Genomic DNA, 14,151 nt, shown 5'->3' with positions numbered 1-14,151 from the left:
GCACACAGATTGGTAATCCAGCTGTGTGAAGGCAGTGAAGCGGTTCATTGTTTCCCACTTTCTACAGTCAACTATATGTGCCCGTGAACAATTGAAATATCGATCGGGTGCGAGGTATGAATAGAGCGTGCGCTGATGAGCTCTCAGAATCTTTTGTTCTACACAAAACCAGGTACCTGAATGAGGTGACTGGGGTCAGCGAACCCGCATTTCTAACTGATCTCAGCCTTGATCATTATGTACATGTTCGTACGAGTTTACAGCAGAACAAGCAAAAAACTAAATCAGGAAAAGGTACATAATACTGTAAAACCCCCTTTTTTTAAACAGCAGGAGAACAAATCCTGATAGAATAAACTCTGATCTTTTTATCAAACCCAATTTTCTGAGCATTCTAACACAAAGAAACATGAATTTAGGCCACTGAAGCAGGCACCCTTGTCTTCATTTTGGGAACCTGGTAAACCAGGTTCCCGTATATCAGTTGCTCCCACGGGAACCTGGTAAACCAGGTTCCCGTAAGGAACGGGTTAACTCTGAAGGGACGGCTGGAGGAGACTGTCTATGATGAGGGGTTACAGCCAAAACTCCGAGGCTGAATACCAAGTGTCCTGAACTTGATTTCTACAGACTACCGAGACTGAGCTCTGGATTGGTTTGGTCTGTCAGGAGGAAACCAGAGGCTGCCACCTCGCAGAAGACCTCGACAAATTATACACTCCATGCATGCTGAAGAAGTGTAAAACCCCCATTTAGGACATGGTGACAGTATTCTGTTGCTTTATCAGACCAGCTCTTGAGTAGGGTATGCATGCCCAGTTTGGCACACTTTGCTAACAGAAACACAAGCTGAGAAAATATAATTTGTACAGAAGAGAGCACTTCGGATCACCTTGGGAAGAAACTACACTGGGTACGATGAAGCCCTTCAAGTGTGTAAGCTTCAGTCTTTCAGGTCTTGCAGAGATACACTTCTTAAAAACTTTGGGAAGAAAATGTTCAACTCTGTTAACAGCATTGATCAAAGTAAACATTTACACTTATTTCTATTTTTGTGTTGTTTCTTCTCCTGTGCTATGATGAAAAAACTACCGCAGCATGGAAGCACACAAGCAATTTCGATCAGGCTGGGTGCAGACTGTTTTTCATCAGGTCACATCGAAGGGATTTTTCGTCTTCAGCGTTTAAAAGATGCTTCCTGGGCCCCAAGCCCCGGCTCCCAGCCCTCCCAAGCCGTGGATTGGGCGTGGGCCAGGATGGCCCGGGGTAGAGGCCAAGCTCGCGGACTCGAGGCCTTCCTCAGAATGACCACAGCTCCCACTGTAGGTCAGGGCAGGGGCCTATCCCTAAGGCTTGTCCCAGCACCTGAACCTGTGACTTACAACTATATGGGTACTAATAGCCCCGGCATTCCACAATTCATAGGGAAAGCCACCCTTGTATATAGAGCACTGTACATAGGATATGTTTAGTGAAATTAAGGAAAGTCACCCTCAAGAAAATGATTATGAGTATTTTGTATTTTATGTTCATATTTTTCTGGAGGTGGATATTTCTGTAGTCAGTTGGAGGCTAAGGCTAACATTTATACATTTCAGAATATATCTCCCAAGGGTCTCTGGGTCGAGGGCTTCGTTTGGGCTCAGCCGGAAGCCCTTTCATGTATTTGAGAGGACTAGGTCTGTTTCAGACTGAGAAGTCTGCTCAACGAACTGAGCCGGATTGTCCTGATAATACATTTCCAAGTGAAAGCCACTTCACAGTCGGTCCTGTGGACGCCACCCTAGATGACTAAGGACAGATATGGAGAACGTTAATCTTCATCATCTATATTGAATCTAGAATCTTGTCAGAGTTAGGAACTACATTAGCGGAAGTCACTAATGTCAGAATTTGGGGGTTTTGCCCGGGTTTCGGGCAAATACAGTTCAGGACTATAATCCTGGCAACAACTTAATTTTTAAGGTATTATGTTGCACATTCGATTTATGTCATGGCGTGCTAAGTTTGTATATTGTTCAAAGGAATAAATCTGTCAAATGATGGATAAGGCTATGAGTGAATGACAAGTATTGTTATGTTTTATTACTGATGTTAAATTCTAAATTGTCATTTTGTGTGCTACTGGCATGTATCGATAATGAGGTAGTTACGGGGGGGGGGGGTTGACACAAAAGGAGATACTAAATTGCTTATATCAGCAGGGTGTTCTTTTTATAATGAATGTGTTACATGTATTTAGAGAACAAATTGGACAACGCGTTAAATGAATTTTGAGAATTTTGACAAAAAGTAATGGTTTAGTAGGCAGTAACGAGATAGTAGGAAAAAAAAAAGAAGAAAAAGATATGGGTATCGATCTTGTTGGCCGAGGGGGTGTGTAGTGAAAGTTTAATAATCATTACACATACACAATGTACATTGTACTGGAAATAAATATTGTTATGGTACGAATCATGTTTGCAGAGACAGAGAGTCAGATGAACTACAAGAAAGACATCAATGTTTTCAGGCAAATTTGTTGCTATTTGACCTTAGGCAATTTTTTTTCCTTCAAAATTTCATTCCCTCACACTGCATGGCATCAACTGAATAAATTTGACCACTATTTGCATTGGGGATCTGTAGACCTCATGCACAACCAAAGTGTCAACTATTAATCACTAGCTATAGGTTGCATTAAGACTGAATGATCGAATCATGAACAAAAGTAGGGAACTGCAACTTATGGCAATAATAAATGTTGTGGGCTTCGAGGCATTACAGCAAACACTATGCATGTAGCCACATCTTCTTTTACTATGCGCTTGACAGGATCAAAGACAATATAATACCAGCAGGGAACATACCGCGGCATGTAAGTATGATGTGGAACACTGTCAGGGCGCACTAGTGGGTGACCTCACATCATCAGGATTCCTGCTTTCTAATTCCCAGGCATTTGTTGTTGCTGCTGTTTTGCCTCAGGGATCAATGTATTCATCAACATACAGTGGCATTCAGCTCCTTTGTCAGTATTTCTGTATTCCTGCCTAACATTTCACATCCGGTGCTGTTTCCATGACAACACTTCATGCAAGACAATATCAGATGTTGCTTCACATGTTTTCTGCATCATAGTGAATATGCGCATGCTCTTCAGTGACCCGGAGGTTTCACTTTCTCCAGAGTAAACCCCGGATCTTCATGACAGGCGGGTGCTTGGAGGTCCTGGGCTCCCCCTTAGGAAGTGCTTCCAAGTCCATGTGTTCCAGGACCAGTCGCACAAGGCGGTCCAGCTGCTCCGGGGAGGGTCTCTCGTGCCACGTCTTGAGGAGGAAGCTGGTCAGGCTCTCAGGCAGATCCTGCAGAACTCGCTGAAAGGAGGCAAAGGGTCGGTTCTGCTCCACAATGTTCAGCAGCCAGTGGGAGAAAGCTTGCCACCTCATAGGCTCCTGGGAGATGGCAAGGAGGTAATGTGATGAGGTAATAATGTTTCTTAACTGTCAACACATCAGTTTTCACACAAAATAACATACACAATTCTGTTTCGGGTGGGCAATGTAGCCACACAGTACTACAACCCCATTCCACAACAATGTCACACTATAGCAAGGTTATAAGAAGATGATATGGCATAATGTATGCATTCCTTCTCAATCAGATCAGCATCACAAAAGTCTTCATGCCACTTACTGCCTCAAATTGATCTAGTACAGAAAGAGATGCATCTTGTCATTAACTGTTAATTAGAGCACTCAACCGGGGGACCCGATTGAGCACGTTTTCCCCGAACTCCCCCCCCCCCCCCCCCCATACCCCATTTTAGGCTAAACTGTTGAATAATATGGCAACTGGGAACCAATAAGAAACACAGACAGGATCATACAAACAAGCAGACCCTGAAATATTTACCGCTTTGTGTATAAAGACAGAACAAGCAAGGGCACCACCACCAAAAACAACAGGCATCTTCATTTCACTATCATGCACCTTTCTGCCAAATGTGAAGAAAATCTGATAAGAAATTAGGCTGATAGAGTCCACACCAGAAATGTGACATGGCATCCAAGTCGGAACACTGAGGGCGTTGTCACCATAAACTGTTGTGTCCTTCATCTAGAATGACCACCCATACACCTCCTTAGCAAGTCTGAATAAAATCCGTTGAATAACAATCAAGTTTGCAAATTTTCACATGATCAGGGTGACCTTTGACCCTGTAAAAGGTGGAACATTGAGGGCAGCATTATCAATAGGTACAGGTGTATAGACTTGACTATGATACATTCACATACCAAATTTGAAAAAAATCGGTCAAGAAACAAGGCCAGCGTCGCACACACATGCAGACTCTGTCAAATTTACCTTTTCATGTATAAAGACAGATTAAGTGAGGGCGCCATCACCAAAAACTATAGGCATCTTCGTATTTACCATAATACAACTTCATGCCAAATTTGAAGATGACCTAAGAAGAACTGCAGCGGACGCGGTGGCAGCGCAATAAGGCCAAATGCAATAGTATCCTCCGAACTCTGTTCGGGGGATACACTAATGAAGCAATCATGAAAACGTAATATGAACTTTTGTCAAACATTCTCTTCCACAGTGGTCTTTGGTCTTATAGAATTGTTCTCCCTGATTTGTTTGGTAATAAAACTCAAAACCAAAAACGTAACTATCAAAAAGTTAGAAAGAGATCACAGAAGAATGCAGGATCTAGAAAATGCATATTCTGCCTCTGAGAGCAAAGAACAAAAGGTATCTTGAGACTAACCATGATCTTTGCCAGGTATTCATTCTCTCCGCCGTCACCAAAGAAGAAGTTGACAGAGATTGTCATCTCAAGTGATGTGACTTGATGCCACCAGAAGGCTGGAATAAACAACCTACAATTCAAGATCACATTGGAAAAAAATAAAAACACTGTCAGTTTTTCATCCCCCTTTTCCCTTCTTGTTTATGGATTGCCCATGTACGGTGTGTATTGGGATATGACTTCTACATTTGTCTCCTGTGCGAGAATTTCACTCAACGTCTGAGATTGCAACAGACCAACCTCCTGGAATACTATGACATCAGAGATGCATTCAAGAGCTTGGCCTTACAACTTCATATATTTCTGTCTGATATTTGCACAGGGTTTTTAACCCTAACCAGGCCGGACTTTTTTGGGTGATCTGTGGCTGGGGAGGGGTTGATTCAACCCCCCCGAGATCTCAGCCATCGATCGCACAATCGCCATGAAATTTGGCACATGCATTACCTGTGGCGTATTATACCAAGCTTTACAAAAAGAAATGAAAATTTTCATGATAATAATTAATTATGCTAATATATGCATAAAATCATACATTTTGCTCTAAATCAGAAATCAAAGCTCCTAGAATCCTAATTTTTGGTGAAAACATTCTTTGTAGCATTCCTAACAATGTACTTGAAAAAAAAATTTGGTATCAAAATCAATTTCTTATGTATTTTATTGTTTTATGAATTTCTTACGTATTTCTTTGTTTTTTCGACCTTTTGTTTTGTCATTTTTTTCCCGCAAAATGTATGACAGAACCTATTTCAAGCATAATTATGCTAAAATTAATTAGTTTCAGCCTATGAAAGTGAAAATAATCATATCTTTATGAATAAGAAGAGAAAACTCCATTTGCATAGACTTTATACACAAAATCACGTTTTTGAGCCATTTTCGGTCTGACAGGCATGTATTAAACGTCATGCAGCATCGTAACGGTATGCGCGATTTTCGCGAAAATGGTGTCAAAAGATGCGCGAGACTTGAAAGTAAAAAGTCAGCGAACGGTGCGGTCAAAAAATTTCGCGCGGCGGAGTAGTCGCGAAAAATGTCAAGGGGGGGTTGATTCAACCCCCCCCCGGCCTTTTTAGGGTTAAAGTGAAAACTAAGTTTCGGTAAGTGCTTGAGAACCCGTCTAGCACCATTCATTTTTTCTTGCAATATATCAAAAGAGTCCACCAAGAAACTTACCTGGCTGACGCGGTTTGCCGGAATGATGAGTCGGTTTGGAGTATTTTGAGAAAAATAATAATAGTAGGAAAACCGACTTTTATTCCACAAGGCTCCAGACTAACTCGGTCTCGGGAAAAATTCGACCCTACTTCAGACAATTCACACGCAGTTCGTGATCGCCACATTCTACTGGCCACTGCATGATACCAAATGAGGCCTAACTGAATGGACAGGAAAGTGCGTGCTAACGTAATCCTGTACAAAACAAAACAAAAATGACAGCGCGCAGTCCTCAGTTGCTGAGACGCGCGGTCTTTGGAGTTTTTGTTGTTGTTTATCAAGCGCCTTTGATTGTTTTAGAGGTGCTTGATAGGCGCACACTAATTTTGCATGCGCGCAAAAGAGGTTTTTGATGCGCGCGTTGTAACAACTCGGACCATTACTGCGAGTAGCCAGAACACGAAGCGCTATAGTTTATACAGGCTGCTCCCATAGGACAACACTGTACAATCAGAGGGACAACCATTACAACTCATCCCGCCGTCAAAGCGAAGCCGAGTTATCCCCGAGTCCGAGTTTAGCCTGACCCCGTTCGGGTAAGTACTGAGACTGAACCTTTTTGGTTAATATTTCGCATTTTCGTCGTTACCCATCTAATATCTTGTTATAACATCGTTTTCCTGCACATTTCCTAAGCATACGTTCACATTTGGGAGCGAAATTTGACAACTTTTGCAGGCGAACCAGAACTTTGTTTGGGCTTTAAGGGTTTTAGCTTTTGTTCAATTCAAGTTTATGTTGTTGACTATCATATATCTGAACACAACGCTATATTTGAACCATGTGTTTGTAGATGCATCTGGCTTTGGTGTATCATGAAATTCCACCCCTTCTTCCCCCTCCCCCCCCCCCCCCCAAAAAAAAAATACTAAACTAAAATTATAGAAGCATATATGAGAGAGAGAGAGGGAATATTGCAATCAAGTGTCATAACCATTTCATAATGTCCTGAACTTACATTTCACCTGCATTCAGCACGCATTCGTGGCACTGGACGTGAGTAAACTCTGGGAAAGCACTTGTGTCAGGGTTGTCACAGTTGACCTGTGCTTGGATGGTCCTGCCCCTTGACCCCAGAGGATTAGGGTAGAGAGGTCGAAGGTCACACCCATACAGTCTGACCTTTTTGGAGCCTTGCAGGATTACAAGCAGACCGTCATCTGGGTCAAAGTGACAGAATTCTGAGAGGGAACAACACGGAGACATGTCTGACTAAAAGTGGTTGGCCAATACTAAACGTACCAATATTTTGAGGAATACACAGTACTGTAAAAGTGCATATTTTTCACGCTCAGTCGGGTAAGATGAGTTCTGCATGATATTAATTCCGCGGAAGCAAGACATCAACTACAGAATCATATGGCAAGCAAACATTTGTGTGCCTTTATTTTCGAGCTAGTTTCTGGTTGCACAAAATACGCAAAAATGTCAACACCGCAAAAATTTTCACTTTTACAGTATAGTAGTTGACACACACAAAAAATGATAATACACTTTGCATGATATTTTCAAGATGTTTAATCATTGCAACTGATTGACAAATTGCCCTACATCGACGTAAATAAGCACTGAATTGATCAATTCAGTGCTTATTTACGTCGATGTAGGGCAATTTGTCAATCAGTTGCAATGAAAACATCTCGACGGAAGAACTTCATAAATTTGAATGTTTAATCATGTGCATCACGACAGGGTTAAAAGGAAACAAAAACATTTTACTGATTAGTGTAGAAAAGTGTTTTCTTTTACATTTGCTGCTACCTCATATTTGCAAAAATACTGCCACCCATAACACAAATACATTCTTCATCAGTTCAAAGGTGGTATATCAATAAATTTTCTCTTTATTAAGGGTATACTTGTTTCACATTGCATCACTGTGGTTCTCGATATCAAGTTTATCAACTTAGTTTGAAGTCATTTTTTCAAGTTCTAATTTGTGAAATCCTTTATACTCTCAAAATATATCGTGTATGACAGTATCTAAAGCTCATGTGCTACGTCTGCAAATCTGTATTCTTCAGGTAGGGGCATTGTATTATCACAGAGTGTCACATCAGTGTATAAAGCTATACTATACACCAAGGCTCAACATCAGCAGTGGCCTGGTGGTCCAGGGTCACTAAAAATTCATGTTGGGCCACCAATTTTTCAAAAGGGTTATCTTTTGTTGGCCCGTTTGGACAATTGAGATTCAAAATGTGTTGAATGTTTCCCCTAATTTCAGGCCAGTCTTTTTCGGGCGATGAAAATTTCAGTGACCCACATGGGCACTAGAGGAAAAGTGAGTGTCAAGCTCTGCATATACTGTATGGATAAGCTGTTATTTTCATGAGAGTTTTTCGCGAATTTCGCGAATCACAGTCAGACCGTGAATCTAACAACACGCGAAAATGTCACCATACTCTAAGGTAGTAGTTCGCTTATGAAGACCTCTGTGTCAATTTGCGAAAGCAACATCTCGCGAAAATGTCCGTGACCTCGTCATTCGCAAAAATATCTGTACGCGAAAATATAAGTGTATAAAGTACTCCTCCCCCAGTGTACGCTCACCATAATGTCCTTTCATTGCTATCCAGAGGTATGGTCCTCCATGGAGCTTTCCAACATATCCTGGAACAGGGACATCAGCCTATTACCAAAATATCAACAAACAAATATTAACTGGTATTAAACACAACAGACAGATATTACATTCTTATCAACAGACAAGAAAGGCAGGGGATTAATACATTCTTCTTTTCATTTCATGATATCTATATCCCACTTGCAACAACTAAAAAAAGCAAACAGGGAAAACTCATGAACTTTGAAAGAGAGTGGTGGTTCACTCTTACAAATTTAATGTGCAAATGAGCTTGATATAATGGATATTTGCTCATACGACAATTGCTTTCGTGACATATCTGCACGCAAACCCACATATAAATTCTACCCTGGTGTAGATAATAATGACAAATATAGAAAACAATGAATAGATATTTACACACACGAATGCATGACCCCAGGAATATAAATATATATCATAGACAGGATTTCCTGTACATGTTTAACTTTTCTGTATCGTTCCAGCGGAAAATTATATGAAAATTCCCTGTGATTCAATGCAGAACACAAAATAAAATCTAATCCATCAAAATTCACATTCTATTTCCCTCAGGCCACACTACACTACAGCATACATGTATGCAGCGATCCATAATAGAGAGCGGACAAATTCTAACCTTTTTGAGTTTAAAAATATGCAACTTATTCTAAAGTTGAAGGCAAGGCAGCTAAGCCAGCGAAACATTCAAAACTGATGTGCCTCTTACCTCCAACTCCGGGAAAGTACTGCGGATGTTCTGCACAGCCAGGTAGGAGCTCTTGGCCCGGCTGTTCTCGGCTCGGATGTCACTGATGTAGTCACTGAGAGGACTCTCCCTGATGCTGTATGACCTGCCAACCTAAATGAAGAAGGAACAAACCATGCTCACATCTCTCCCATTCCACAATCTCATAGTAAATATTTGATGAAGGAAAATCAATGCTGGGAGAAACTAATTTCTAGTGTACAAAACACCAAAAGGTAGTGGTAATCAGAAGAAAAAAAGTCTAATTCCATTTCCCCCCAACACACACATGATACATGCACAAATGACCTTGAATACAAGAACCCCTGTAAAAGATATCAGATCTGTCTTAACAGAGAATCATCATTCAATATTCTTATCTACCAAAATGCTCACATTCAAATAACTGAGAGTAAAACATTTAAAGGGGATGGCTAGTAACTGATCAGTGGGAATCAGTGGGAATGCTGGGGGATGATTGTTCCAATTCTTGTGGGATTCATTTAAGAGTACATTATCTATTGTTGTGTGAAAATTGTTTGCTTCAGAACGGTCTCACATTCAGCGACTCACATTCAAGTAATGTGCAGTTTAATGCCCAATCACTGCTACATACAGGCATGCTAACCTGGAAACATTAAACTGCACAATACTTGAATATGAGACCATTCTGAAGCAAATAATTTTCACACAACAATAGATATAATGTACTCTTAAATGAATCCCACAAGGATTGGAACAATCATCCCCCAGCATTCCCAATGATTCCCACTGATCAGTTACTAGCCCTCCCTTTTAAATGCTGCTATACCTTAACTTTAACACTGACCAAGAAGCCACTATCCTTCTTCTTTATCAACTTTAACACTGACCAAAAAGCCACTATCCTTCTTCTTTATCTATTTTGTTCACTTCATTCATTAGTCTGTCCACATCTGCTTTTTCATGCTCCTCCACAGGACTTTACATGCAGGGTGCAATAAGTGTGTGCATCTACACGTATAGGCAACACTTAATAGTGCATTCAAATGGTTACATGGAGACATTTTTTTTTTTTTTTTTTAGAATAAGTGAGTACAATGTAGGTCATCAAGTACTGTATTAGTTGAAATTTTAACGGTGTGGAAATTTTCACACATTTCAGGCAACTAGCAGCTAGCGCGAAAATAAAAGCATGCACATGTATATTTTTCAATGCCATGTGTTCCAGTAAATCAATGTCCTGATTTTGCAAAGGCAAAAACATGCACAATTCATCTTACCAAGCCAAAGCCCAAAAATTACTCACATGTTTGTGATAATATTAACATTTACAGTAATTGATCATTCAAATATCATTCTAGTCCTTGTCTTCAACTGTAAAGAAGCACAAAGGGGACACCTGGCCTTACAGTCGAGCCAGGTAAAGAATACTGACTTTGTAGCTCTCCTGGTCAGTTTGCTGTCGAATGAAGGCTTTGTTGTGACCAGCTTTCCTTGTCAGTTCATCTAGCGTCCAGTCAGCTGCTGGCCACTTGTCTGCTACATCAGTAATGATTACAGGTACTCCTATAATGACAACAACAGCAAAGGAAATTATTACTTACTTTGATGTGAAAACTTATTCTACAAGGTTACATGCCAATAACATGACTTTGGAGAACACTCAATGTCAATGATTCATTTTGAAAATACAGTAGGCCATATGCAGTACCACAGCCATTTAGCACAATGGTGGCCTATACTATTGTAGCTGAAAAGGATTACTCTTTTAATCATGGCAGATCCCCCAAACACACAGCAATGTTTCTTCGTCATGTATTTGGATCACTATCTAATATGCTTGAATGATGCATACCATAGTTTGTATAACTATAATGTATGTATGGGCATGTACAAATATAACTAAATTTACTGGCATGTAGAGCTTATAAATTTGTGTGTCATGTCTCATATTATCAGTCTCGCATCAATGCATATTAACACATAGAACTAGGCCATATGATATCCCAGTTGACTATCTAGAGTAGAGAGGGGGCCCTGTGCTAAATCTTCTTCAAAAATCAAACTAGAAAGGAAAAATTTGCCTACCAAACAATTTCAACATTCAAAACCAAAGGGGAATGAAATATGTTTCATTATAGTTACTAGGTTTCAGTAGGCCCTACTGCTTTAACAAGTTTTTTACAGGAACCTGGTATACCAGGTTCCCAAAATATGGACAAGAGTACCTGCGCTTGTGGACTAAATTAATGTTATTTATGACAACTATGTTACGCTGCCAAGAAAAGTGGCTTTGATCATGTTGATTCTGATACTGGGAGTGATAGTTTACACTGATATCAAGATCAGTTTACTTTTACTGCATAAAGTTTACTGTATGAAAACTGTGTGTATCACAGTATCATTTGCTCTTTTTTTTCCAATGACCACTGGAAACAGAATTATAATAAACTTAATCCTGTTCATTCAGTCATATGGTTTGTGGTGACTTACCATACAACCTGACACACACAAAATATAAGCGCACAATGGAATTATTCAGATGACCAACAAAAATAGCAATATGTGGGACTGAATCACAACCTCATCGTCTTTGCATTCTCCGACAGAGTAGAGTGTAAATTTATGTAAATTAGATCTACATGTATGTATTAGATTTCGACAGAATGGCCTAAAATATCTGACCTAGTCTACAAACCTTTTCTGAGATGAAGATCTCTGAAAACATCGTCTGTAAGGGAGGAAACTCTGGGTATTTGGATTCTCGGTAGCTCCATGCTTCACCCCTTCGGGCCTTCCCTCCGCTTTATACACGTAAGATCTTCACTAACTTGACCGAAAAATGTCTTGTATGTACTAGTATCTGGTGGTCGTCGGCGATGTTCAGCGGAGACGTTACTTGGTCACGGATCCCCTGTCTCTGGAGGAGAGCAGGTCAGAGTGATAACGTAAAGAAATAGAATAAAAATAAAATAAAATAAAAGACTCCTCCGGACAGACGCATCTTTCTGTCTATTCACTAACCTGCCAAACGTTGGTTATTTCACCAAAGATCGTACACTCCATGATTTCACCTTTGTTTAGCTAGAAAGGAAGATCAGTGGAGCCGGGAAAATACAATGTGCAAACGCCGGGAAATGTGCAAACGTCTCGCCGGGAAATGTGCAAACGCCGGGAAATGTGCAAACGTCTTGCCGGGAAATGTGCAAATCTCAAAATTTCATCAACGGGAAATGTGCAAACGTGACGCCGGGAAATGTGCAAATGTTCAATTTTGCCTGGAAATGTGCAAAAGCCACCGGGAAATGTGCAAACCATTCATTTCACCTGTATTATGTATAGATGAAAGAGAAACTCTCAATCAAAGCTGCGAATGAACCATTATCATCTTTACCACCTGTCTTAGCGACCATCTGTCTTTTTTTTTTCTTTTTACATTTTCAGAATTTTCTTGTAAACCCCACAATGAATTTTCACCAGATTTGGCAGATAACATCTTAATGGTGATATGATCGTAATTTGTTAAAAATGAGTCCCCCCCCCCCCTCCACCACTCCTAACGAAGGGGGGGGGGGAGGAGTTGAAGCCTCCGAGAGTCCCTAAACGCTTGATGTTTTTTCTTCATCTGTCGAACCGAAAAAGATAGAGCTAAGTTAGTGCTATGTTGACTAAAATTTCATGTTTGATTATGGCTGATCAAGGGGTGCGGGGGGGGGGGGGGTTGGTGGTCGAGGGGTGGAGGTAGATATTCCACATTTTCAGCATCTTTTTGAAATATCTACGAGGGATTTTCACCAAACTTGACAAATAGCATGTTTAGTATGGTAATATGATCTTAACTTGTTCAAATGAGCCCCCTCCCCCCCCCCCCCCCATGGAAGCTTCAGCGTCCCTAAACTCTGGAATTTCTTTAATCTTCTTCTGTTAAACCGAAAAGATAGAGCTAAGTTAGTGCTATGAAGACACAGCGTTAATGAATGAAATTTTATGTTTGGTTATGGCGGATCAAGGGGTCTCCAGATCGAGGGGATGAGAGCAAGGAGAGGAATTTTCCACATTTTCAGCATCTTCTAGAAAAATCTAGGACAGGTTTTCACCAAACTTGGCAGATTGCATCTTTATGGTGATATGCTCTTAATTTGTTAAAATGAGCCCCCTCCCATACACACACACACACACCGCTGAAGGGGGGGGGGGGGGGAGTTGAAGCCTCAGAGTCCCTAAACTCTGGAATTTTTATCTTCTTCTGTCAAACCGGAAAAGATAGAGCTTATAGTTAGTGCTATGAAGACATAATGCCTGAATTTTTATTTCACGTTTGATTGTGACGGATCGAGGGGTGTCCTTATGGGGGTGGGGGGAGGGGGTGAGCGAGGGGGAGGAGGGGTGATTTTCACATATTCTGCATCTTCTTGAGAAATCTTTGACGGATTTTCACTAAACGTGGGAGGTAGCATCTCTAGGGTAATAGAATCCCACTTTGTTGGAAGGGGCAACAAGTCCAATTTTGTTCTCCTTCCCCAAAACGGGGGATAAGACCAGGGTAGCCCCCACGTCAAAGTATAGGTCTACCTTCTAAAAATGTGATAAGATTGTGTTCTATTATTCTTGGTTGTACAGAAAATTTCTTCAAATATGTATTCCTTTTTCCATGTAGGGTTTTCAAAAAATTCTGAATTCCACCCGAACGACCCCACTCCCTCGTCTTGGCCCCTCTCAAGGGGCAGAGATGGGGGGGGGGGGGAGCTCCATCTCCTCCCACCTTAGGGGTTGGGGCAGTGCTCATTTAAACAAATTGAGGTCATATCACCAGAT

At 40.8% G+C, this 14,151-nt stretch overlaps 1 protein-coding gene across 1 annotated transcript; it reads right to left on the bottom strand.

The window, feature by feature from the left end:
- Positions 1-2,007: 2,007 nt before the first annotated feature.
- LOC139745387 (bifunctional peptidase and arginyl-hydroxylase JMJD5-like) lies at positions 2,008-12,137 on the bottom strand. The gene is made up of 7 exons (XM_071655781.1): positions 12,035-12,137; positions 10,772-10,902; positions 9,337-9,468; positions 8,576-8,654; positions 6,981-7,203; positions 4,760-4,871; positions 2,008-3,434 (listed from the first exon to the last, which is right to left on the bottom strand). The coding sequence occupies exons 1-7, from the start codon at positions 12,111-12,113 to the stop codon at positions 3,156-3,158; spliced, it is 1,035 nt and encodes a 344-aa protein (XP_071511882.1). The 5' UTR covers positions 12,114-12,137; the 3' UTR covers positions 2,008-3,155.
- Positions 12,138-14,151: the final 2,014 nt, after the last annotated feature.

This window comes from Diadema antillarum, unplaced genomic scaffold (assembly GCF_040938485.1).
Source record: "Diadema antillarum isolate AM-2024a unplaced genomic scaffold, OU_Dant_1.0 seq00001263_RagTag, whole genome shotgun sequence".
NCBI classification, from domain to species: Eukaryota; Metazoa; Echinodermata; class Echinoidea; order Diadematoida; family Diadematidae; genus Diadema; species Diadema antillarum.
This window is presented reverse-complemented; position numbering and strand designations above follow the sequence as displayed.

Coding starts and splice junctions, on each gene's coding strand:
- LOC139745387 (XM_071655781.1), bottom strand. CDS start 12,113: ATGGAGCTACCGAGAATCCAAATACCCAGAGTTTCCTCCCTTACAGAC. Junction 8,655..9,336: donor GTACTTTCCCGGAGTTGGAG/GTAAGAGGCACA, acceptor TTTTGGTAATAG/GCTGATGTCCCTGTTCCAGG. Junction 4,872..6,980: donor GTGCTGAATGCAGGTGAAAT/GTAAGTTCAGGA, acceptor CTTGAATTGTAG/GTTGTTTATTCCAGCCTTCT.